Source organism: Coloeus monedula, assembly GCF_965178545.1.
Source record: "Coloeus monedula genome assembly, chromosome: 16".
Lineage (NCBI taxonomy): Eukaryota > Metazoa > Chordata > Aves > Passeriformes > Corvidae > Coloeus > Coloeus monedula.
The window spans coordinates 9,678,200-9,704,773 of record NC_138796.1 but is presented as its reverse complement, the minus strand read 5'-3'; the positions used below and the strand labels follow the sequence as shown (position 1 = coordinate 9,704,773).

At 39.4% G+C, this 26,574-nt stretch overlaps 1 protein-coding gene across 1 annotated transcript in view; it reads right to left on the bottom strand.

Annotated features, from left to right (window-relative positions):
* Positions 1-25,354, bottom strand: part of SHISA9 (shisa family member 9) — a gene marked incomplete at its 3' end in the record, with an annotated part of 176,721 nt that extends 151,367 nt beyond the window's left edge. Inside the window, exons 1-2 of the mRNA XM_082291834.1 lie at positions 24,582-25,354; positions 17,319-17,446 (exon numbers count right to left, since the gene is read on the bottom strand). Coding sequence (XP_082147960.1) covers positions 17,319-17,446; positions 24,582-25,189 — 736 coding nt within the window. The 5' untranslated portion in view covers positions 25,190-25,354. The remainder of the gene's footprint in view (positions 1-17,318; positions 17,447-24,581) is intronic.
* Positions 25,355-26,574: the final 1,220 nt, after the last annotated feature.

Below are 26,574 nucleotides of genomic sequence, written 5' to 3'. Positions count from 1 at the left end.
ATAAGGCACCCCAAATTAAGGCAAACAATAATTGTGCCATACCAAACTACCACAGATTCACTGTTTGTGTTATGCTATATATATGCTACATTTTCTGTGGAATTACCAGTATTAAGGAATTACTTGAACATTTTTTTAAAAATTAATTAGTTCTGTGATCCAATCTGTGTATCATTTATTCTCTGTCTTCCAGGAATCAGGCTAACTACTGAAAACTCTAGAACATTACTTTATTCTCAAGAGACAGAGTATTATTGTATCAGGTTGGCAAATGCTTTTAGGAAAAGATCAAAGTTTAGGAATATCAGAATAGATCTCCTAGAATAATTTGACAAAGGCATATGAGTAGATCATGCATGCACAGATATTCAGGAAATCAACTGATATCCTGAATCTCACAGCCATATATGCAATAGGAATGTATTTGTTGTGTGCATATATTTACCTGAAAAAAAAAAAAAAGAAATACAGAAAAATAAAATAGCTTGGAAAATGTAGCCATGTCTCTCTTAATTCACCTTGTGGCTTCACTGCTGAAACTTCCAAATGTGCAGCTGGGGGAAGGGAGAAACAGGAATTTCTGATGTACACATTTGTCTAGTAGGAACTAGATGGAACTGCCAGCTTATTACACATGGACCATTGAACACCAAGCAAACACTACTCTCTCCCTCCTGCACATTTGCAGTGTCTGTGGATTTCCTCATATAGTTACTTATCCTATTAGCTTAAGGGAAAAGCTCTAATTGCATTCACATGAAAGCAAAATCTTCAGTATATGCTCTTTCCATTAGTATTCTTCTCCTTTTTCCTACTATGAGTTAGGGTTTAACAGAACTCTCAGGATTATAAGCATATTTTACACTTCTAGTTTGTATTATTATGTGATACCAAAGCAAGTAAAGAAAAAATAAAATAAGTATTTATGAAAAAAAACCCCAACAATTGTCACTAAAATCTGACTCCTAGTCCAGAAACATAGCAGTGTTTTGGCTTCACAGCCCACATGCTGATTATAGGAGCTGCTGGGTAAAATTATAGGACTTGGATATTACAGAGGGTATCCGGCTAGATCATAGATCTAATGGAACTAATTTCTCCTTTACATCTATGAACCCACCCAGTCCATGCCACTAGGAGGTGGTCAGAGATGGAGGTTGGCCAGTGTGAACATACCGGTGTGGATCACAGCTCTACCCATTCACTTTCCCCTTTTTTCCTCCCCCTGCAAGGGAATGTAGCAGTGAGATCACTTTAACCTAAAGCCCATTGTAACAATAGGGAGAAGAGAAAGCACCAGGACTCCACCTTGCCCAAGAGCCCAGGGGCTCTGTCAGTCTGTCACAGAACCACTTCCCCCAAGTAACAATTCCACCTGAAATGCAGTCAGTCAGTAAAGATGCTTCTGTTTAAAAACCCTCTATTTTCTTCAGTTAGACTGAGTGTATTAATAAATTCAACATTTGCTAATAAACACTCTCACCCCTGTTTTAGCAAGTCTGTCTGCTTAAGAGAACAGGTTACTGACACTATTAAGAAACTGGGAAATTTGTTTCTTTCCAGATTATTTAATGCTCAAAGGATTGGAAATCTAGTGACACATAGTTTAGGCTGCAAACTTACAAACTGGCCACTGTTATACTCACTACGACTGTATTTAAACTGGGGATCCACAGGCGCCATGTTCTATTTCATCATCCAGTCTCTTAAGGCTTTTTTTTTCCCCTACAGCAGTAAGGCAATGCCTACATCTATTTCAGTAGTAGGAGTTTTTTCATACCATCAGATCTTTTACCTGATTTTTGAACCACCAATGCTAACTAAGCTGATTTCTTCAATGAATTGCATAAAAATTAATAAACAAGCCTGGGAAATAATTTTACATTTTTAAAATACTATAATAATCTTATTTGAAGCTTTACGGATATTAGAAAACTTCAGGTTCTCCCATCCTTCCCCTAAAATAAGCTCGTGATTAGTACCAATTCCTAATTTTTTCAAAGTGTTTAATAACTGTGTGAACCTGGAGTTGCAAGGAAACTGGAAAGTGTTCTCTAGTTAGTAACCATGATCATGGCAGACTGCCAGGATGTTTGTGACCTCTAGAAATCCTTAAGGTTTTGATTAGCATTTCCTTATCCCCAATACTCCGTTGTTTCTGTTTTAAATTACATCTCAGTGTCTCCAGGGTAGGTAATAATGTTAATGTGAGTTATACAACAGATTGTTACAAGCATCCTTGGATTATGAGAAGGGAATATCTTGACTTTCTAAACAATTATAGTTTTTATTGTATTATAGTTCTGAAATTATGATAGTATTATGCTGATACAAATTATACTGCTGTACATCAAGCATATTTTTTTAAAATACAGCCAATGGAATTCAAAGACTGTCAAAGGCAGTGAAAGACAATACCTGACAGTCCCTGGTTTTGTGTCAGGATGAGAATGCTATTGTAACCTTCACATTATGTTGCACCAAATCCTAAAATCAGAAGATACAAATTTCTTGACTTTTCTGTGCCTGTAGAGTTAATAGTTACCATAATTATAAAGCATTGTAAATAATGGGTCAAAAGATCATGCTGCTGCTGCTAAAATACATTTGTTTGCTTCAAAATATGCAATGAGTTCATCCAGGGCCTCTTGTGATTGTAGCTGCAGAATATAATAGAAAATGTATCTCTCAGAAGGCACTTTTTGTTTATATATTCATAAGAAGGTTCTTTCCCCACTAGTACTTTAAGGCAAGTTGATAGCAAAATGAAGATTGCTTACATAGCTGAGGAAAAATCCTCCAATGTCAATGCTGCACTGAGAATACAATGTGCTATGCATGTTACATATTGCACAGCACATGTAGGGGATATAGATCAATGTATGCTGCTATGTAAACTGTGGCAGCTTAAACACACTTTGTGTGGAAGTGGCCTAAATTCAGAAATTTGGAGTGGAATGTCATATTTTATTGTAGAACACATAGACTTGCAGCTATCCTGAAGTGATAAGAACATTAAAGTATGTAAGAAAACAAAATTATTTGTTTAAAAAACCCATGTTTGTTATTCTAAGTCGAGTTGCACAACTTCAAGCTTTTAAAAATTCATAACACTTTTCCAGCTAGAGTTGGTGTTGAAGCTGAGACAAACATATGCTGTCTTTTCCCATATCACCTTTATGCATCCTTATGCTGCAATGACATTTTAATAGGAACTTGTTTTCTTCCATGCACTCATAAGTGTTTTCATTTATTTTTAAATTAATGGTGACCTCTAAACAAGTATGACATTTTTCTGTAAGTTACAGAGCATTACATAAATTTACATCCAGAACCCAATGTCAGATGTTAACTACTTCATTTCATCTCTTCTGGCAGTATTTCTCTAGAATACTTGCCTTGTCACCAACTGTGGCATATCTTCATTACAACTGTCAGGCACAGAAAAGGTAGAATCCCAAACATGAAGGCAAGAAAAGCTTTGATGGGCAAGAAAGAGACTGGGAGAGAGAGTGCTGAAACAATGGTATCATCCACGAGATACTCTGTGGGGTGCAGAGAATGACTTTGCCTGGCCTGCTGGGTAAGTCATTAAGTTATCATTACATTGTATGTATGATGACACTGCTCTTCAGGCTTAATTTTGCTTACTCATTTTCTGATATTATTGAACTGTGGCTTAAAATGAAAACTATAATATGGTTATTATCCTAACCCCTACTGAATGAGTTAAGTTGATACAGGGTCAGAATCCAGTCCAGGTAATTTTACCCATGTGGACAATGAACATTCTGCAGATACAGCTCTCTGTTCTGAAAGTTCAGTGGGCTATGTAGGCTGCTCCAGGTGTTCCACACTACCAGGTTCTGAAATTTTGAATCCTTTTTTAAAAACAGTCTCTGGAACATCTTAAATAGAACCCACTCTCTGTGTGTGCCTTCTGACATCATCTTTGTGAAACGTGGCTCTTCATTGTCATCTTCCTTTGACAGCTTCTCTCATCTCATATGTTCAATACATCCACTCTGAGCAATTTACCTTTTCATCTGGCATTTCTTTATGTTAAGGCTGTGCTGATCCTCATTCGTGAATTGGATCTGCCAGACTTGCTGATATTGGATCCTGCAGTTTGCCAACCCTCGTTTGCTCTGACTGGTAGTGATAGCAGTGCGCACCACTTCAGACAGCAGTGGCAGCAGCAATCTGTGCAAGCCAGTTGTAGATATCTGAGCATAAATATGATAATGCTGTAATGCTGGACCACAGCCAGCTCTGCACTGGCTTCTGCAACACTGTTCTACAATACGAAGCACAAAGATAATCTGATGCTCAGAGGTATTCAGCTTGCAGGCAGGCAGAGTGGAAAAAAGCTCAGGTTTGCTTAAATGGCTACAGCTCTGTAAGGCCTTGTCATATCTTATATGGAGGGGGTGTCAGGAACTGTTTCAACCTAAGAATGATGTACCTTTTTTAGTCCTGTGCACAACATAAAAAAGCTCTCCACATCTTAGTCAGGGGACAGCTGGTGAGAATGAGAGTTAGGAGCTTTCACTGACAGCAAATCCACAGGACAGAGCAAGCAGTCTGCATGCTGCTCACAATTAACTCACACAGGTCAAGTCTAGGGAAATCCATGGCTGCAAGTGACTATGAGAATAGTTCAGAAAGATTCTTCAGATGGAGTATTGATCATGACATACTGACTGCCAGGATTCAGTCATGCATGTGATGTTGGACTATGACATTTCATATGTTCTAGTTTTAATTTTCTAGGGTGATAATTTAGATTAAATTATTCCTCTTCGGTTAATTCCTTCCAAGTTGACAAGACTTGTCAGGTTCTCTTTGAGAAGAGTATTCTGAAAGTTACCAGCTCATGGTCACCAACTTGCAGGGGGCACTGATCTCAAACTCTAAATAGACTACAGGTATATGGGGGAAGTTAATCTATTTCTACAAACACAGATTTCCCACAGGAAAATACGCACTTAGGGCTTTGCCCTTTGTTATTTTCTAGTTAGCCTCAGGTTGCTTAACACCTTTGCATCCTTAAAGCTGTGCAGTACCTTCCTTCCCAAGAGTGTCACAAGCCATAAAGGAGGATTAATGCAGCTTTTGAACTCCATTAACTATTGTGTGGATTTTCCACTTGGAAGCTTCTAGCACACACTTAATATCACGTAAAGTAGAAATAAGAATAATTAGCAGCTAATAAACCATCTGCCAAGTTTTGAGCTTGTATTTTCCGCCATGATCTGTCCTTCTGACATATACTGACTTCTTTCAGACTTTCCTAGACAATTAATTTAGACACTACGAACCAGGCTGGTCTGTTTCTGAGAAGAAAGTTCTTTGATCCCTGGGGAATAGGATGTGCCGTAGATTATTCTACCCTTCTTTTCTTGTTTTCCTGGCATTCCCAACCTTTGATGACTGGATCTCACTATTTTATGATTACAGACTCTCAGAGCAGCATCTCAATACTTACGTGATTTATGGATCCAAACTTTGTGCTAACAATGCCCTGCAGCATTTTATTGCACTCAGTAAATAACTCAAGGTTTATTGTTCTTAAAAGAGAACAAGGGTAATGGAATTTTTATTTTGTCTAGCTATCTGTTACTCCCTCTAGCAGCTTTTAACTCCTTTGCCCTTTTTGGTGTTATTGAGATCTCAAGGATGAGATGTTTCTACAGGTGTTAGGAAAACAAATGGCTGAATGGAGACAAAAGGCTGAACCACAAACTTTTTAGTCATTTGCTTGGTTTGTTCTGCTTGCTGATCAGTCAGGATATGTATCCCAGGATGGGCAACTCTGAAAAAGTCAGAGATTATTCTTTGGCCAAACAAAATCAAGGAACACAGGAGGAACCTAAGGTACTGCATGTGGGTTATTAAGATGCAGAGGGGCTGGAGGGACAAGGTGCAATCCTCCCTCTTCCTGATGAGCAGACAAGAGAGGTGGTAAAGAGGAAAGGGAAACTTTAATGTTATTCCAGTGGACAATTTCAGCAGAGTAAAGCACTAAGTTACAGAGACCAGATTTTCATGGACCACTTTTCTTCCTTTCTAAAAATGTTTGGGTGATTTTGATGCTTATAAAAACTGAAAATCTTTTCTTATGCATAGGGCAGGTAGGTGATTCACACTTTGCAGCTTAGCTCTAGTTCTGTGTCTCTGGTTCCAGAAACATCTTCATCTATCTCTCTATGCTAGTAGAAATGATAGAAAAGGTGTCACCTAGGAAATAAAGTGTAGCTTGCAAATAAATATTTCAAAGCAGATTTTCACAAGTAAATGTTAATGGCTCTAAAATGCTAGACTAAGACAATACAAGATCATCATGTTATAAAGTATGTCATTTGTATATGTTTGAAAGGAACCCTGCAGCACTGCTGTTCTTTACTGTAATTTTCTTACTCTGAGAGGAAATAAGCCTAATATATTTGCACAGTTATTTAGACCTTGTTATAAGAGGCATAGGATCACAGTCAGAAAAAAAAATGGTTATCTAATTATTACATGAGTGCATAAAATTATTACTATAATGAAAAAATTGTAGAAAGAGACAGGTTAATAGTATAAATTGTATTTTATATGCTTATCCTCTGTACCTGCAAAAATTTGGACATTTTCAAAGAAGCATAAATAATTTTACTTTTAATATTCTTAAAGATTCAGAAGTTTGTGGTATCTGCTACTGGTTTTGCTATAAACATTTTTATCCTGACTTAGTGCCTGGTTTCTCTATCACCACAATCATACCTATGCATGGTTAAGGTAAAATTTGAGTTTACTGACTTTGATGCAAAAACCTGTAGACACAAGATTAATTCCAGAAACATACTAAAGAGATGGCTTTATGAGTGAATTTTGCCATTATAGGTCTTAAAGAGACCTTTATTTTACTTAAACATTTAGGAAGAAATCCTCTGCAAATATCTTATCCCTTCTGATTTTCTATGGACTCTTGAAGATCTTTTCTGGGGCTAATTGTTTCTGAGAGAAATCATTCCTTTTCACAGACCTCTTTTCTTAAGTGGAGGTCCTTTAGCAAAGAGGAAAAACAAGAATCCAAGAAAAAAAGTGTTAAAATGGTGGGAAATAAGTTATTAATCATTAATGTAAGTAATTTGGATTAAAAAAAAATCTTATAGGAGTTCATTTAACTATGTCAAGCATTTAATGGCAATTTCATTACAGAGCTATGACTAGAAACTTGAAACTGTTCTAACCAAAGTGATGGTCAGGTTTGTTTTTCATGAATGATAAGGAATGTTTCCTCATAAAATCAGTGTCTGTTCAGAAATTAACTTGAAAATTTAACAAGAATCTGGATTACTATGGGAGGAATGCAGTTTTCCAAACTTACAGCTTTGAAAAAATGAGAAATAGTTTAAACCATTATTATAAATGCAAAAGGTACTCTTTAAACTAGAGTTAGTCATTTGATGAGACAGAGCACAGCTTTTAGAAAAAAAGCACATTTACTTTTGGAAGCTTTTTATAAAATACCATCTCATTCTTTTTAACACAAGAATTCAGCTATTAATTTGCTTCTGAAGATATGAGCACTTTGTTTCACATGGCCAAACCCCCCATGCCAGAGCAGCAGAATCAGTTAGGCTGTTCTTGGCCAACACTCCATTGCAAACATGTTCACTTGGACCCCTCAATAGTTAGAGTGGCCTTTGTGAAACAAATCCACTGTGCTCAGTGCCCTACTCACACAACATTGCAGAAAAATTTCCTACCATTTACATAAGTGAAAGCTGTCACCTGTGATTCTGTTTTGTGCCAGGGTTCAGTGGTTGTGGATTCAGTATCAGCACAAGATGGCCTGTTCTGCCCGCTAGGGGTGACAACAGTTGTTCAACTACAGCCGCTTTAAGCTGCGCTTTTTTTTTTTTTTTTTTTGCAAAGCTGTAAGATAAACTTCTTGCATATCCCTTTATCTCTCTTACTCCAGATTAACAACAAAAACACAGTTCCCCTCAATAAAGTATATATGAGGTCCTAAGTGAATTGCAGCGCCCCTGGGTAAAATCCCTGAGCCATTAAAGATGAGAGCTTTGCTAGGACTTTCGACCAATCAGAATTTCATCTAATTGGCTTAAACTGGCCATTACTCAAGAGCTGCCAAGATCCTGTTTTTGTTGCAAGGCTCAGAAACTGCTCCTACCCTTGCCTCAGAATCACACCCACACACCTATGACCATTCTGTACTCCAGGGCTGGAATTGTTGGTCGCAGTGCCCTGCTGATAAATGAAATGCTGGCGGGCATTCGATGCACCTCTCTGTGTCGTGACATTCTTTGCTGTGTTGTCCAGAATGGCTGACTGCAGGCTTCCTAAAACAATCCAGTCCAGCATCACCAAACAGGGTTTGTAGGCACAGAGGACCAGCTCATTGCAGCCAGCAAAAGGGACAGCAATAGGAAGCACAAGGTTTAGTATGTGTGGAGAATGTGGTGAGAGAAAATAATAAAGCAGTTCAAAAGTGATCAAATTAGCCCTTGAAGAGAAAGTGCCTACATGGCAAAGGCTGGGGTTTTTTTCTCTTGGCTGGTGTTGTGTGAACTAACAATGAAAAGGGTAAAAACTGCTGGTTTTGAGAGTTTATTGTGGACACTTCCAGCTAAACAAGTGCTAACTCCAATAATGTCCAAACTTTGTTATGTACATTCTCTTTTGTGTATGCTCATGGGTGTGTATAGATAGCTGCTTCTCAAATGTGCATGTCCTCTAATTGACAAGGAGTGAATGGTAAAAGGCAATTGGATTATTTTGGATTATGTTGCAAATTCATTACAGATTCAGAAGTGTAGTTGCAGCCTTAAGCTTGGGTGTACAGACATGTCACTTAAATGTATGAGCTGAAACCAAAATTATGTTACTGAAGGAATCTTAAAAGCTATTTAGATGTGATAACTAAATATTCAAGATTAAATTAAAATCCACATTGGAATCATCTGGGAATGATTATCAATGCAGTTTTGTAGCATGGTTCCAGAGACGTTTCCAACTATTTTTTCTATTATAAAAATCAACAAAAAAGTTAGTTCATAAATATTCAACACACTCAGTTCCCTTCTTGACTTTATCTTATGATAATAAAACTGAAATCAGAGCCAATATGTACATTTCAAGGAAATTTATAATGTAAAGCAGAGGACATAGAACAAAGTACTGAAAATCATTTATGATAGAAACTATAGATTGAAGTTGGGGCAAGTCTCTCCCTGAGTAGCATCTCACAATTGCCTCATCATATTGGGATGTGTATTCATAAGCTTTTTAATGTATGCAGCCAACCTCTTCTTCTTTATTGTGTAACCACTGCACTGATTCTGCTTGGCAAAGCTGGGATAACTGATTGAAAAATTAGGAGGGAATTGATTTTACAGAATGTTACATTTCTGATGAGAGCATTTTAACATCTAAAATACAGTATCAAAGTTTTGTACAGCCAGAGTGATAAAAAATGTCTTTATAGCTGTGAATATACCAGTTAATAATGGTTAATGCTTGCACCTGAATATGTGGACAGAACTGATCTATTTGTGAATTTACGTTTTTGTCATTTTTGTTACAAATCTGTGACTTTTGAGACAAAATGAGGGTGGGAGTTCAAAGATTTAGAGAGATTATTAAGCTCTAAGTCAACAGTGAAAAACAATATTGTTTTGGCATGAAAAAGGCAAGCAGAGTTTGTGTGAAGGTAAACCAACAAAAGCAAAAGGTACTTTTTGTTTGCCTTTCAGTGAGGTGACTCTTACCATATTAAAAAAAAAGGTGTATCAGACTCTATCCTTCTTCATTTTGATGAGCACAAATCTGGCAGAATACAATCATAAAAAGGTGTGTTGATGGCTTGTGGGTTTTTTCCAAAACATGATTCCTATTAGTTTGACAGTGTTTTCTGTACTAGTTTTTAACATCAAGAATCCCAGTGACATGAAAGATTACAACAGGCTTGAAGCACTGATGATTGATATTGCTGACATCTGTGGTTAATAGTGGGAATATTTGGCACTGAAAGTTACTCAGCATTGAGAATACTGTTATTTGGTGTGCCTGTCCAAAGACAAAATACAATCTTAGATATTAAAGTCAGTAGTATATGATAGAAATAGCACCTCATTAATCAAATTCATTAAGTAAAATTTAGATTGCAAAGCAAAATTGAAATCACAAGGGAAACACCTCACTGTTTTCCAAAGATACTGAACTTTTCATCTTGTAGATGGTAAATACATCCCTGTACCATTGGGCAACATTTCAAAGTACAACTCTGCACCCCAATGACAGCAAAATGATTCTCATCTTTCAGATGTGCTATTGAAGTCTGCTGGTGTGTGACTCAAAGCTGCTATATAATAGTCTGGTACAGCAAGGCTCTCTTCTGTCATACCAATACTTTTATTTTATTAAATAATCATTCCGCCTTTTAACTGCAGTATAAAATGCAAAAATATATTCTTAATATTTTGATTACCATAATGTTAATTCTTGCCACTAAAGGATAATGTCAGTGACTGACTGTATTTCTCCCAAATACATTTTACATTGAGGAATATGTTTATTAAGATATGTCAAATGATTTCTCTGAATTAAAAGCTGAATAGAAGTAAATTATAGGATGCAAGGCAGTAATCCAATCTCATTGTTCTTATTGTACAATAAATGAAGAAAGATGGAGCAAAAACTTCACTGTGCAGTTCTAATGGAAATCCTTATATGCCTAGCCAATACAACTCAAACCTAAAATTGCATGCAGGATCCGTAACAGTCTCACAGAGTATCCAATAAACTCTTAACAAGAAATATTTTAGAACAAAGAAGAGACCCACTGAACATATGGAGTTATGTTAAGTTCACAGTTTGATTTGATTACAAACCCAATTCCTTAGTCCTGTTCACGCAAAATTTTATGTTTACTGTTGCTTTTGCTTTCCATTTTTTTTTCATTTGCCAGCTTAAGCAAACAGGATGATTGCAAAGGCATGGAATTAACTGTTTGGTGGGAGCACTGCTAGAGTTCTGAGATAGCACACTTAGTGAAGACTGGTGTAGTTATAAATAAATAGATATTGCGTATGATATAGAGTAACATTTTCAAAATCATCCTGATTTTTAAAAATTTAATTGATGAAATCTACCAACAGTCAATGACAAATGAGATATTTCATTTGTTTTACTTTTTGTCTTTCCTAAACAACCCCAGAATCTCTCATTCTCAGGTTGTAATTAACTTCTTTGAAAATATTCTTTGGTGTTTCAAGAAGTTGCAGAGCATCTTCTCCTAAATCAGCCATCGTGCATCTGAATTAAAATCTGAATGTAAATTAGAAACATTTTATATTAATGATTGTGAGGCTAAACACATATTCAGAATTGATTAAATGTTACTGTCTTCCAGTGCCTGAATAGCAAGAGGAATGGCTTTTCAGACTCTACATTTATACAGGAAATTATTTTTCCAGCATGAGAGCTCTGGATATCTGGAATGCATTGCTATAGCTGTAGTTATATTAACAAAAATTCTATCACTAATTTGTTAATGCTTTGAAGTTCTACTTGTAGTAAGATTTCAGTTTAAGTCAGTATGTAGGAATTAATTTAAAGGTTTAAAAAGGTCTCAACATAGCTGTGACAAAGCAGCTTGCAGCTTCTAACCTCCAACAACTTATATTTTATTATACAATATTTCTTTTGACATGGCTGGTGATAGTAATGTGGGCTCTTACTTGGATGATTAGTTTGTAAGATGTATCACTTAAACGTGGACTTTGTCCTCTTAGTTGTATATTACAATCAGAATGCCATAAGTAGCTCTTTCCCAGGGTTAACTGAAAGTTAACTTGTGTTTAGCTCTGGAATATAATCTAAATTATCAGATTTTTTTAAATAGTGTTCAGGTGTTTCCTGTATAGATCACAGAAACCCCAGTAAAATGGGTTTTTGCACACTGGCAGTGAAGAATAAGGTTTTGAATGGAAGCAAGTTCCCAGTATTGCTGGCTACAGTCCCCTCTGTCACAGCACTGCAGACTCTTGTGAACTAAGGACATCCTCCAGTTAAGATGGCCAGTTTATTCTCCCTCATTCTTCACTGTCTTGGAGCACTCCATCCACAGGACTTCTTTATTCCTTCTGTCAATCTGCTCAAACTATCTTTTTCTTGGCTGAAAACTTATTAGTGTTGTCTATCTTTCTACTCATAGAACAAGGCCCTGTCTACACAGCTCAACTTTTCAGTCTCTTGCCCTTCTAAGCGAGCAGATTAACAGCCAATTAAAGTTTATGAAGAAAATAGTGCAATTCCTCTGGGCTAGACCCATGCACAAAGCCAGGCCCAAAAAAGCATTTCACTGTAATAAAACAACCCAGACACCAAAGGGGCTGAACAATGCCGTTTGCTCAGTGCTTTGGATTTTGCAGCCCTCTGTCCAAACAAGGGTTTGGTGGAATTTCAAGGCTCTGGTCACCAGAAACACAATGTTACAGTAATGCTGCACACCCCCAACAACCACTTCTTCAATATTATGCAATTAATTTTCCAACAGTTATTGTGTACGCAAATTAGTTCTCATGCTTTGATATGCTCCATGAGCTTTACATTTTGAACAGTATTTCTCTTTACTAATGTTTCTTAGTAAGCCTCTGTGCTTATTTCCAATGACCAATGGTAGGAATTACATTTAGGCAATGCAAGACAATGAATCATCTGATTTAAACATGTTATGTATGTTAAAAATAAAAATAATTAGTTTGCCAAAGGCAACAACAAAAAAAAAGCTTATTCACTAGTGATGAAAGACTGCAAAGTATTCTTGCAAATTCTAACTATTTTCACAGTGTCAAACTAGTGACAGTTCCTGTCACTGGAAAACACAGGCTGAGCTATGTGCAGGAATGGGGAGATGGACAGGGATAGGCAATACAGAATTTTTATTCTAATGTACAAGGACTTAAAAAAATACCCTCCTATTTAAATGCCTACTGTCTCAACACAGAAATAAAGAAAAAACAAAAGTTAATTTATCATAAGGCACCAGTTATGGAGATAGCATAGCTTTGTTTTCAGCATTAGCATTTGTTGTGAGTCAGTATCCAGGACAACTGACAATCAAATGCAGCAGCAAACACAACATTGAATGTATTTTTTAAAAGGTCATTTTAATAACATGTGCTGCAAATCTTTAGCCAGTATTAAAGCTGGCCATTTGAAACAGTGAAACATTTCTTTCTTTAAATTGTGTGTTTAAAATCCATTTTTTAATAGTTAAATTCAAAATAAAGAAATAATTCATACATGTCAAACTAACTAAAAGCTAGCAGTTTTCATCTTAAAACCTCCTTAATCCGTAACTGGCTTTCTTTTAAAGTCACCTTTATCTTGGGAGCCTGCATAAATTGTTTAAATTTACTAGTGCAAGGCTGGTTATTGGGAAAGAGTAACAGAGCTTTTACTGATCATTAGGGAAAAGTGACTGTGAATTGCACCAACTGAAGTACTTTTTCACTGTGTTATCATAGCTCATGAATCAGAAATAATAGCAGTAATCACGTTTCAGAAATGAGGATGTAGCTATGAAGCCTCCTAACTCCCACTCCATCACTGTTATAATCCCAACAAGTTAAATAAATCCCTTACGTCTAACACAATAAGTAGGAAAAAAAAAAAACACAACCAAAAAAAACCCAAAACAAGAAGAGAAAAGAATACCTGGAATGCTGCTGCTTTCTTAAGTTTCTGAAAGTCAGAGATGAACACAAGAACTCAAATTCTGCAGTAAGGTTTGCTTTTGGTTTGTTGTTTTTAACATTACTTTTTTACTTTATTTTATTTAACATCTCATGTTAGAAGACTTGAATGCTACACTTTGTAATAGAAATCCGCTGCTTGTTTACAAAGCACCCCTGCATTCTAATGTGTATGAATGAAGGGGAATAACAGAAAAGCAGTCCTAAGGAAAGCACAGTACTGGAAGGAAATTATGACAACAACCACTAAGGACAAAACAGCTTTTACTAAAAATAATCTAGGTTGTCTGGATTCACATGGATTCACAAAGAAAAAACCTGTGTTTTTCAGGAACGTCCAAAATGCCTGTTCTTTTCTGAATATCAAAAACACAGGGACAAGAAACAAAGTAAACTGCAAGACTCTGAAAAGAGCTTTTGGCCTTTCACTGGCCTGCGAGTTTTGGCAAATAGCTGCAGGCATCAGAGAAAATCCTTGTCCTCTGGTAACAAACAGTCCAGAAACAGAAACACACTCATTTTCAGTGTCAGAGAGATCATGTGAAGTTTGTCATTTTGACAAAAGAGCTTCCCTTCACAAAATACTTTCAGAACATGTTGCCAACATCAGCAAAATGTTTTCGGGAGGACAGAAAGAGCAAATGAACATTGAAATTAGAACACTTTTAACAGTGTCTGGCCTTCAAGAGCTTGTCTTCAGTATTCTGAAAGACACAGTATGGAAGGGGTATGTAATGCCTAAGAAATTCTTCCTCCCATCTTTATATTTATGGAGCAATGTGAAAAGTACATCAGTCTCAAATATTTGTCTCATTATGAGATGGCAAGTAGAAAGTGGTAACTTAAAAAACTTTAAAAATGCATATTAAAGTTTATGATGCAATAATTTTACACTATTTAATTATAAGTAAAGATCTGGAATAGAATTTCTGTGAAACCTGTGATTCAGTCTGGTTTATTTGCTTATTTAAAAGTACCCCGAAAAAGCTGGTCACTTTTCCAGCATTGGTAGGAGGTAATGCATCACTGCCAAAGTTTCTGTGTGTACTATCCACTCTTGCAGTGTTTCAGAACTTCACTATAAAATTATGATTTGCTAAGATACTGACCTTCAAAAATTTGTCTTAATAATTTTGTCTTTATATAAAGATCTTTTTCCTACGCCACAAATGCATGTTTTCAACAGATTTCAATCACTTTTGATGTTCTGGCTAATTCTAGCCGGTCATTTAGTCATGTTTTACATGAATTTATGAGAATAAAATGTCAACAAATATGGAACAACAATCCATTTGCTATGAAGTAAATGTACACAATATTGGTTATAGAATGCCTTGAGTAATTTCACCACTTGAAGCCTTGAGCTGAACAATCTAAAATTATTGACTTAATGCATAAAGTTGATTAAAGGCTGAAACAATTACCATCAGAGCTGCTGGCTTCTGAGGTTTCCTTCTGTAGCAGGAATGCCTGAGAAGCATATGAAGCATTGTTGGGACTACCCCTATACATGACCCAAAGGATTAGGACAGCTCAAAAGTAGCAGCAATGCTTCTGTGTTGTAAATTGCAGTGGTGCAAGAACTGCTTCCCATATCATTCTTCCATCTGTGCCAGAGGGCCATATTCTGAGACAGAGGTGGTTTGCATGTCTGGGGTCAGCACAAACCAACATCCTATTAAATGTATAAATTTTTTCTTCCTTGATGTAGTAACTATGAGGACCTGAGTAGCATTTATATGCAAGAGTTCCTAGAAGCAAGGTTTAAATCTGAATTCAAATCCAAGAAACAATGAGTTTAAAGGCTTGCTGTGTTATGTTGTATACTGTAGTATATACAAAGAGTTTTAAGCAAAATATCAGTGTGATCATTACAAAAATCTAGATAAAATCAATGCAGCAAGAACCTCTTTACTTTCTGGCTCCTTCATTAACTGGGATTCTGAATAAACACTTCACATGTGAAAGAAAATAATGGAACCAAACTTCATTACTATTTGGTACCATTGTTGCAAATGTGACCATGGGAAGGATCAGACATCAGCAAGGAGCTGATACACAGAGCAAAGAGATGCAGTGCATATTCCCATCCTCCCTTCAGAAGTCAAGCACCTCAGCTGCAGGGTATTAGAGCAGCTCTGTCTGAGGGAGCAGCCTAGGTTCCCCTCCAGAAGTGGTGTTTTTACACAGGTAGGGTGTGTGCTTCCCTCTCTGCACTGTACATCTGCACAGCCCCAGGTGGAAACACTTTGCTGGAGAGCAGGGCAGACAGATGAGGTGTCACATCTCCCTGTATGTGGTACCTTTATTCCAGGGCACAGCTTTAATTCTCTCCCATTACTCTGTAAGGATGCACATAAGGAAAGGCCATCAGCATCTCCCACAAAGCAGGAGTGCAGGCAGCATGTGGATCTGCTCCTTCTCCCATTGTCTTCACACCCTTCCACAAAAAGAAAGCACCAACAACTGCACAATGCAGTCCAGATAAATCTCCAAATATAAGCAGATTTTCTTTCTATAGTAAGGAAAAGAGGAGTGCACATACTTTAAATGTTTCAAAATGCAAATACCGATGCAGTAAAAGTATATTTGCAGTAAAATGCACATCTACACTGATCTTCAGCACTGAATAAAGCCACCTGCTGCCTAACAATCTAAACTTTTTGGAACAACACCTTTTTATTTTATAAATATATTGAACTTGATTTTGTAAATATATCTATAATTAAAGCATGTAGATATGTATCTTTTTAAGATATGGTTGAATATAAGTTACATAAAGATACATCCAAATTAAATTTGCAGTGGCATTGTTCATCACAAGAGGAATATGTATCTGAGCATGAGAAAGATCTGTACTGTGCTCTAATACAGACTGAGAAATAGGTTGTCTAGGACTTCAGAACCACTTGAAATGTCACCATATCTCCTCTGAAGCTCCAAGGTGGACTTTTTTCTTGCCTTCAATAACATAAACATGTAATTGCAGATACAGAATAAAAATATTATGAAAAACTTAAAATAATCATCTCCTCATCTTTCCCTTGAGAAAATGAAAACCACATACAACTTGATGCTATCCAGAGAAGTATTTAATTATTTTACTAGTAGATATGATCTAACAGCCTAATGAGACCACTTTGCTACTGGATGTTACAGCCCTATGAAACATGTTAAGTTTGCTGTAACCACAACAGTTTGTATTTTGGTATAACAAAACACAGAATAAGGCAAAGGTTGATTAGCTGAGAAAAAACAACAGGTAGAAGAAGACAAAGATACAAACCCAATATTAGTCAACCAAGAAAATTAATTAAAACTAAATGTAATAGCTAATTTTCAATTTTCCTATTCAAAATTTATTTCTCTTTGTGTTGCGATAATCTGTACTAGGAAAATAAATATTTCTGATTCTGAGATAACGAGTATTTATAATTTGCAAGAACCCAGGTACTGTTGATCCTCATTTGACATTCAACAATATTAGTGTCATAGTGCTCATTTCAGTGCCAGCATTCCAGATATTGATAAAGTTAAAACGCAACTTACGTAAGTTATTTGGAGGAGGTCTCGTCTCCATGTTTTCATAATGTTGCACGTGTACCACAATGTTTAGATCTCTTTCCATATGGTCTGTTGTACAAGGACCTTGAGGTCGCATAACATCAGCAAGAGCCCTGAAAACCAAACAAAACCAGAATGAATCTGCAAAGTCTCTAAGACATTAACAATATGTGCCAAGATCTATTTCAGTTTGAGATGCAGTCGATCATAATGTCTGCTGGAGAAACCAGCTCCCTTCACAGTAAATGCAGGGAAGTAAATTCATTGTGAGACTTCACACCTAAGGCTCTTTTTAGGTTGTCTAGTGTGCTAGAAGTAAAACACACAAACACATTAAGTTCTTTAGGTGTCTTGGCTTTGGAGAAACATAATTTAATCTCCTTGAGACTTGTAGAGTTCTGCCACTGCATGTGCTCAGTAACATTACTGCCATCTTGGTTAAGCTGAGCAGCTCAGCACCTAGCCCATGTCTACACCTTTCACAAACTGCTTATCTTCACACCAAGATTACCAGCAGGGCCTGACAAAGGAAATTCTAACACATGCATTTGCAACTAACACACACAACACAGTGGTCTTCACAATTTTCATTCAAAAATGTCACTCAAGTTGAAAAGTCATATATCTTCCATGCAGAAATCCAGTGGGCAGGGGTTTAAGGATTTCTCATCCAGATGGGGAGATCAAAAAGGTCTTTTTCTAATTTCTGTGAGTGTCCTAGTCTTTAACATGGAGCAAAGATTGCACAGGAACACTCGCTGCTCCTTTGAAGCCAGTTCAGAAACAGGATGAAAGCTTTGTGCTAGCAAAGAGGGAGTAAGCAAAAGGTTCCTAAGTTAGGCCAGGCCCAGCCTGATGCTGGTTGTGGGCTTGCTCTGCAGAGCTCCAGGCAGTCTGGCAGACCCATTCTGCACAGGTGTACTGTTTAAGGACCAGTTTCACTGTCAAGTGTCCTGCTGAGTGTAAGTGCCTCCTTAGGCACATGGATAAACACATACACCTGGATCAGCTCTGTGGATCCAGAGTTACTGAGGAAGTTTTAAGCTCTGAAACTCCCAGCATTGCAACATCTAACTCTGTCTGTGAGTCTGTGCTATTTTGCCAGAGTTCCATAGGAGCAGGATTAGCCCTTAGCTATGTGCCAAGATACCTGCTGAACTACTGTGCACTAGGAAATAATTGGCCCACCTGCAGAAACTGTTGCCTTAGGCAAAGGAAGGCTGTAGTATGTGTTACCAGTGTCTTCAGGGTTCAATACAAATCTTTTCTATTCAGGTCAATGCATCATGGACCATTATTTATCTCCTTTTTGTTTTATTGTTTTTAATTTTTAGACCTCTTGAGCAATTTTTTGAGGGTACAGACATATTTTCTGGGCACTATGCCCAGTTTAGTTTAATTTTCTGCAAAATTATATACAGTGTCCCAGATACTGCATCAAGAAATACTAGCTTATAAACTAATAAATAAATAAAAATAAGCACACTCATTGGTGAAAGCCATGCCAAGTGCCATCTAGCTCCCCCTGTACTTCTGTGACATGATGATTTCTCAATCAAGCAGCACTATACTTTCAAATATTAAAAAGTAGCAAGCTTCATTTACGTTACAGAGAGAAATCCTGAGCTGGATCTTGCTTTCAGGTTGCTGGAACATTGCTGGGGTACACAGCGGAATAATACTGATGTTTTCTTGTGTTTATGGCTAACATTATGTTATTAAAATATTAGTTACAGTTGTTATCAACATGTTAGAGAGTACTCTGTTGATCCTGTAAAAGGTCAGAAGACAGTAACCAAATGATTAATGGTATCAGAGTAATGCTCCCATTTGAAGCAGTGCTTATACAGCAGAAATAGCAGAGCTGGCCTACATAGCAGAATAATAAGAATTCAACAGAAGAGATCTCACAAAGACATGTAGAAATTATGCAAAAGGAAAGCATTATATTGCAAAACAATTTAAAATCAGTGGGGACCAAAACCATTAATATCCAGTCAATTTATGCAAATACGTCTCTATACAGAGAAAATTATTGACATAAATATTAATTCTAATTCCAGAGGCAGCTGGACACATTTCTGAGAAGGGAAGAAAGGTAAATGAAAGATCCTACTCCAGTGTGGGAGTTAAAACTGTGAGATCTAAGTATTTCCCAACTTTGTGAGAGTGGATTTTCAGAAATCCTTTCCTCATTGCTCTTAATCTGATGATAAATATTGTTTGCTGTAGACTTTAAATAACACTGTGTATGATGGCAGATTAACTACTGCCTGTCTATAAAAATGTTAAGCTATCTTTTAGGATGGCTTTTTTCAAATGGTTTTTAAGGAATTACCTGTCCAACTCCTTCTGTATTAAGAAAAGATGAACTACTCACCATCAAGTTCTATTTTTAATAACACAGCACCTATGTTTATACTGTGTTAGCCAAAGCTGTACAATCTTCTCAGGGCAGAATAGCTCATATAACTGAGAGCATGTCCTTATTCTCCACTGATGTCAGAGAAAGTTAAAAATGTGTAGCAGCTTCAGTATCACTGAAGTACAAAGGAAATGCTGTACCTGCATTTTGTTCTTTTAGGGATTTGCCCATATAATGAAATGGATAAAGAGAGGCTTGTTCCCCAGTACAGGACAAAATCCTCGAAAAGATGTTTGCTTTGAAAAATTCCACATAGGCCAGGAGACTTTTATAATACCTTCATGCATTTGTCTCACCTAAATAGAGTCATTTAGATTTTGTCAATTATCTGAAGAAATTGTTATAGTCAGTGCCATTGAGATGTTAAACTTACACAGAGGGTCTTTACCTACACCTATGTTATACTGAATGATTTTTTAAGGAAATGCAAAGTGCAAGATAACCTTCTAATCAGGGAAAAGTATCATTAAGACCTGTGCAGTGATATTGACTGTCATATTACAAAAGCAGAGAAGTGTTACCTACGTAGAAGTTCATGGCCCAGAACTATCCAAGTATCACACTTCAGCATTTCTCTTGCCATAAGATTTTTCTCTTTGGGTATGTAATACTGGTTTGAGGTGTTATAAAGCATGTGGAGCCAGGCATTTCCCTTGTGGGTACAAGCTGAAAGAAGCTGAAACACAGGTTATTTCATGAAAGGTCACTTGTCATATTTTGCCTTCAAAACTGGGTCAAAACCCATAAGGGAAATAATTTCACACATAGGATTCAGGATTTTGGCAAGTCAGGCTATTTTTGGCCCCAACTACATGTCTTTTGAATGATCAACAAAAGACTTCACTCCTGAGCTCAGCACTGGGCACTTTCTTCCTTGTGAAGGAAGAAAGAAGAGCTCAGATGGTTCACAATATTTGGAAGGCTGCTAACACACTGTCAGAAGCACTGTTTCAAAAAACAGGAGTTACATCATAAGAGCATGACTCTAAATATTGTCCTTTCAGTTCTTGGTTTGTTTGCACATTCTTTACAAGGATTAAACAAGAAGACAAAAGTGCAGTTGTATTTACAGAATAATATCCTCCATGCAACAGAGAAGAAAGCTTTTTCATATTCTATTCATTTTTGAGAGAGAATTCTCCACTTGAACTGATGGAGCCTGGAAGGCCCATTGGTGTAGTCTCAAGCAGCAAGAACATGCTGCCCTCATATGCCTAACAAAGCTCCTGGTCTGCTTCAGCAGGCAGATCAAATCTGTGTCCTCTCATGCACAACACTGCCACGTTCCCTCCCTTTGCCAGAGCTCCCTCCTACACCATCTGATTTCCCCATTCTCCTCAAAAACAGGAGCGTAAGGGAAGAGCTACTCTGGGTACTGCTACTACTGCTGGTCTTGGACACTGTAGCTGAAGGGAATACTTACCTCCTTTTAACATCAAGGGACAAATTTGAAAATGAGGAGAAACAAAACATACGAGGTCTAAAAGGAAATACACCATGCAGAGTTAATACTGTACTCCCCTCTCAATTTTCATCTTCCAGATTTAGAGTTCCGTGCCAACAGAAAGAAAATGTCAACAGTGCCATACCTGGCCAGTTTCCTCAAAATAAAAGGAAGTAACAAGCTCTCTAAAAAAGGACAAGTCTTGACTTCTTTTCTAAAGGGACTTGCCCAATACAGAATTTTTTCCTATGGATTGTTTTCACTAATTAAATACATTTCCACAATGCTTTTTTCATTGTCAAATATTTCAGGAAAATTCAGTGAAGTTAATGGAGTGTTCTTGGTTTGTTTTGGTATAGTAGTAAACAAAATTTAATGAAAGGCAGTTGTATAGAAACTATGCTCAGTTAATAAAGAAACTTTTCTTTATTAACATTGTACCACTCTTAAACACACCAGTATGTAAGAAATTGTCTTACTTGAACAGAAGATCTACTGACTGCAAGATGAAATAATGCAAGGAATTAAAAAGTGTGGCACAGTTTTGCTTCCTATTTAGAAGTCAATGTTCTTATTCCCACGTGTCAAGTCTCTGTTCATATTTTTAAATATTTTTAGTAAATGGAAAAGTATGGAAATATATCATTTACACCAGTTGTACTCAGTTGTTCATTTTTCTTAAAAAATCAGCCCCCATTAAAAAAATCTGTTTCCATTAGGCACTGTCTTTTTTGGCAAGCAGTACCATCCCTTTCCTAGGTGAATGTGTTCATAGAAATGAAGGGCATTCATATGTTTCATGTAGCCATTGGCTAGGCAAGGGAAAGGAGACAATCTTAGCTAAGGAAATAGATGACAAATAATTCTCTGGGTTTCGTTCTGGCAGCCAAAATGGAGTAACACTTAGTACTTTTGATTTGGCCTACCTAACACTCTCGATGCATTAAACTTCTGCTTATTAATAAGGCTCAGTACAGAAAAAAAACGTAGGAGGTGTTCTTCTTGTTTTGTTTCTCTGATATTGTGATGAATGTTATAAAAGAAGGTGACTATGAACATAGCCTCCATATTATATTAATTGTTGGTGCTATTAACTGTTTGAGCAGATAAATTATTTCTTAAGCATTTCAGCCTTTTTTCAGAACATTAGTAGTGTAAAATGAGCTAGAATTGAATATTTCAGTTAAACACTCACTTGAGGACTAAGAGGTTACTTCAATTCTTCACTCAATGAATATATTTTTAGATTGCCAAAGGGATTTACAAATCTAATTCCTTTTCAAATTAGTGGTAAACCCATCCCACAACTGGAATAGGAGGGTGAGAATGTTGGGTTTTTAAAAAAAAAAAAAGCTGTAGATCTGCTTTTTCAGAACATGACTAGCTATTATGTGTACTGAGTGGGTGACTGTTTTTCCATGTGATCATGACTTTCCAAGTTTCTATATAATCCTGCCTTGAGCAGTTTCATGTACAAGCACAGACACTGTTAAGTAATCAAGGTAGCAGACGACCTTTGCTAAGATCCACTTCAGAAACCTAATCTTTATGCATACACGGCTGAAGGATATCAGAATGATTTTCCAATCCCCCATAATTCTATTTCCATAAACTGAGACAGAATATCCTTTCAGAATACTTCACACCTGTACTTTGGATAGCAAATATTTCTACTCACAGAAACAGGACCTATTTATACCATAATTTGCAGGGATGGCTATAACTTCACTGTGTTCTGGGCTTTGTGACTGTTACGAGCCCTCCTTTTTTGCCTGCACAAAGACGCTATAGAGACTGAAGCAAGAGAGAGCTTTTTCCAAACTAGCTCAGTAGATTAAGATTTAAAAAATAAATTGGGACCCATGTATTATTTTTCTCAACTTATATTCAAAACGTGTAAAGGATTATCATACCTTGCTCAACAAAAACCATCTTTGCAGAAGTATCACTGACACACACTGTTCAGTTGACTAAAATTTCTGCAATGTGCTTTTTTCCTCGGTAGTAAAAGCGTATCCATATCAGCCAGTTTATAAATAGCAAATAATAGCTCATGGACTGGTGATGCATTTGCAGGAGTATTTCTGTGACTTTCTCTGTTCATTTCAGGATAAGCAGTTAATCAAAAAGTCATGCAGAAACTTCAGTAAAAAATTAGGCTCCAGGTGTTGAGTTGATCTCTTGGACTGTCTTTCAAAGGACTGTCTTTCAAAGGATGATTCTTATCTAAGCTTTAGAGATTGTGAGCTACACCATTAGCAGTCAGGGCAAGAGGAAGCTTTCTGCCACACTGCATGTCCAGTAGAAGGTATCCTTTCATTCCATTTCATCACTTAAGTTGCCCAATATGCTGGGATCTATTTAGACTATTTAATGGATCTGTTTGCCTTTTTTAATGCCTTTCCCCCATCTGCTTTACTTTCATCTGCCTGGGATTAGCATAAAGAATCAGACAGGCTGCAAAGTTGACAAATGTGTTATGCCTTGATTTTGAACTGCTGTGACAATCTGGGTTTGGAATATGTTGTTAAAGCCATTGGGCTCTGTCCCGAGTTGCCCACCTGCCTATCCACCACTAGGCAGCCAGGATCTGGAGTAGATGGTACACAGCATGCCTAACTCTAGGTGGGGGAGGTTCTCTTTGATATAACTCAGCCATTACACCGTGGAGACAGAGTTAGAACACACACATGCATGGATGAGACAAGACTTTCACATTCCATTTTTTACCTCTCGACAGTAACTGAAAAAATGTTAAGAAATTCTACAATAGCTTTTCCTTTTTGTGTCTTCCTCTTCCCTTCCACCCTGACTCATTTTCACAGCTTAGAAATTTTACAAATAGCTCACACACTTGCAAGGGCTGGGGGAGTAGGGAAGGTCCTGCCAAAACCATTTTGCAGCTGGAGAGGGAGGGTGAGATGGCATTTGTTTACATCCTTCAGTTGAGAAGTAAAAACATTTTCCAATCTTTGAAACAGTTGGAAGAGGGAACGCATCAGGCTTTCTATAATTCAGTGTTGCTGGTTTCAGAATTTTTTTTGTTCTTCTATTTATGCACAGTATATCTGGGAACACTTGCTGGATCTTGTTAGGGAGAGGGTCAGGCACTGCAGATAAAAATGGACTACTGTCTGAGCAGACTCCACAATTATCCCTGGTCTTCCTCAATATGCATGTTCTGTGATAACCCGGGCTGGGGGCACCACAGGAGCTCTGCTCAGCAAAGTTGGTCTCTCTCAGCCGCCTTGCAGGGGAATGCAGCCTGCCTGGCAGGAGTTGTTTGTTTGGCAGGGACACATGGGCTCCTCTCTCCTCTCTAGGGGCTGGGCAGGAGGTAGGGGAGAAGGGGACCCTGCTGCCTGGCACTCAGCCTTACCTGGACATGTGTTCCCGCTGGGGTCTGTGTGCCTTCTCCAGCCCTAGTTTGGTGAAGATCCCCACCAGCACCATGACTGCTACAACCCCACAGATGATGTAGACAATAAGGTTGGTTTTATCCCTGGTAGGGTCATGTAGAGGGTCGTCTATGCGGGAAGGAGGCTTCCCAGTGTTCATCCACAACGGCGTCTCATAGTTTGTGCAGGTGTTTTGATCCAACCTTGTCTTCCTGAACTTGCAGCAAAACCTGAAGCCACAAGTGCCACAGCAGAAGATGAACTCCCCCGAGCTGCAGTTAAAGGGGGGGTCCCACTGCCCCATCACGTCAAAGTAGCCCCTGCAGAAGTCTGGGGTGGGAGGGGGCTCGGAGGGGTCTATCTGTTCCCCGAGGCTGGAGTGGTTTCCTCCCGAGAGCACCACAAAGCTCCCCAGCTGCTGGCCAGCTTTCTCCTGAGCCCGACACACCAGCGTGAGAAGGTCCGCCACCAAGTAGCCGAAGAGCAGCCGAATAAAGCCTTCCATTCTGCCTCCCAGCCCCAGCTCAGCGATGCTGCTGCCGCCGCCGCTCGAGCTGCTGGATGCTGCGCTGCGCCAGGAGCTGAACATAAAGGGGCTCCGTCAGGGGCCGGGCGTCCGCTCAGCCCGCTCTCGCCTCCAGCACCACGGACAGCCCCGAACGGGCCGGGCAGGGTCCGCAGCCCCCGCGCAGGGTCCGCAGCCCGGCCCCGCTCCGCTCCGGAGCAGCGAGCGCGCGGCACTTGTGGAGCGGAGTGCGCGTGAGAGGGAACGCGGGAGGAGGAGGAGGAGGAGGAGGAGGAGGAGGAAGAGGAGGAGGAGGAGGACCGAGGGGTGGAGGTGGCGGCGGCGGCGTGCGGGGCACCGCGCCGGGCTGGCGACAGGGGCGTGGAGGGGCCGCCAGCGGGAGGGCTGAGGCGAGGGCGCTGCAGGGGCGGGGAGGAGGAGAGAGGGCGAGAGAGGAGCCTCCCCGCTCAGCCTGGTGCCAGCGTGGGGCGCCGGGGGCACCCACCTTCCGCTCCTCCACGGAGCCCGGCGCGGTCTCTCGCACAACTCCCTCAGACACCCGCGGCGCCCGCCGAGCCCCGGCCGGGGCCGGGCTGCCAGGGCAGGGCGCGGGAGGCTGGACGGACCCGCCGCGGCATCCAGCCGGCGGGGATGGGAGATGTGCCGTGGCTGGCGGGCGGGCGAGCGCGGCGGCAGCGCGGAGAGCCCAGCCCGTCCTCTGAGGCGCCCACGGGAAGCTGCGCGCCAGAGACGGGGCTGCCGGTCTGCCTGTTCACCCCGGCAGTCCTGCTGAGGGGCCGGCGACTTCTCCCTTTCTCCCTTCCTGCCTCCCTCGCATCAGCCCCGCCGCAGAGCCAATCCCCACCTCGTCCCCCTCACCCGTTCCCCGCCATCCCTTACATAAGAGACTTCCCGCCCCGGCGGGCGCTCCCCACAGGTGCGTCTCCAAAAGCGCGGGAGCGCCTCCTCGTCCCCTCCCTTCCTCAGCCCGCCCCGCGCCGAGCGGGGTAAGGGGCAGCCGCGCCGGGGGCAGCTCCGCAGCAGGAGAGCCCCTCTGCCGCTAAGTAGAGCGCTCCTTCTCCCGGGAACTCCTCTCCGAGCGGTCTCCGGAGATGCACTCACCTGCGCGGCAGAGGCAGGTGCCGCGGGCGGAGCGGCGTCCATGGGGCCGCACCTCCGCTAAGGCCGGGCGGGAGCGGGCGCTGCCCTGGCCCCGGCGCACCGAGCACAGGTACAGCGGTGCTCGCAGAGCGTGCTGCCGACCGGGGCTTTGTCTGCTAAACATGAGCTGCTCTTGCACATCATTTATTTAAAAATCTCCTTACAATGTCAGTCAGTTGGCTCCAGAGGACACAGTGAGGCAGCGCGTTGTTTGCGAGATACAGAATTGAAATAACTTCCCCCAAACAGAGAACTGACTCTGGGAAAGACTTTTTAATGATTCACTCTCCATCCCTGTTACTTAACTC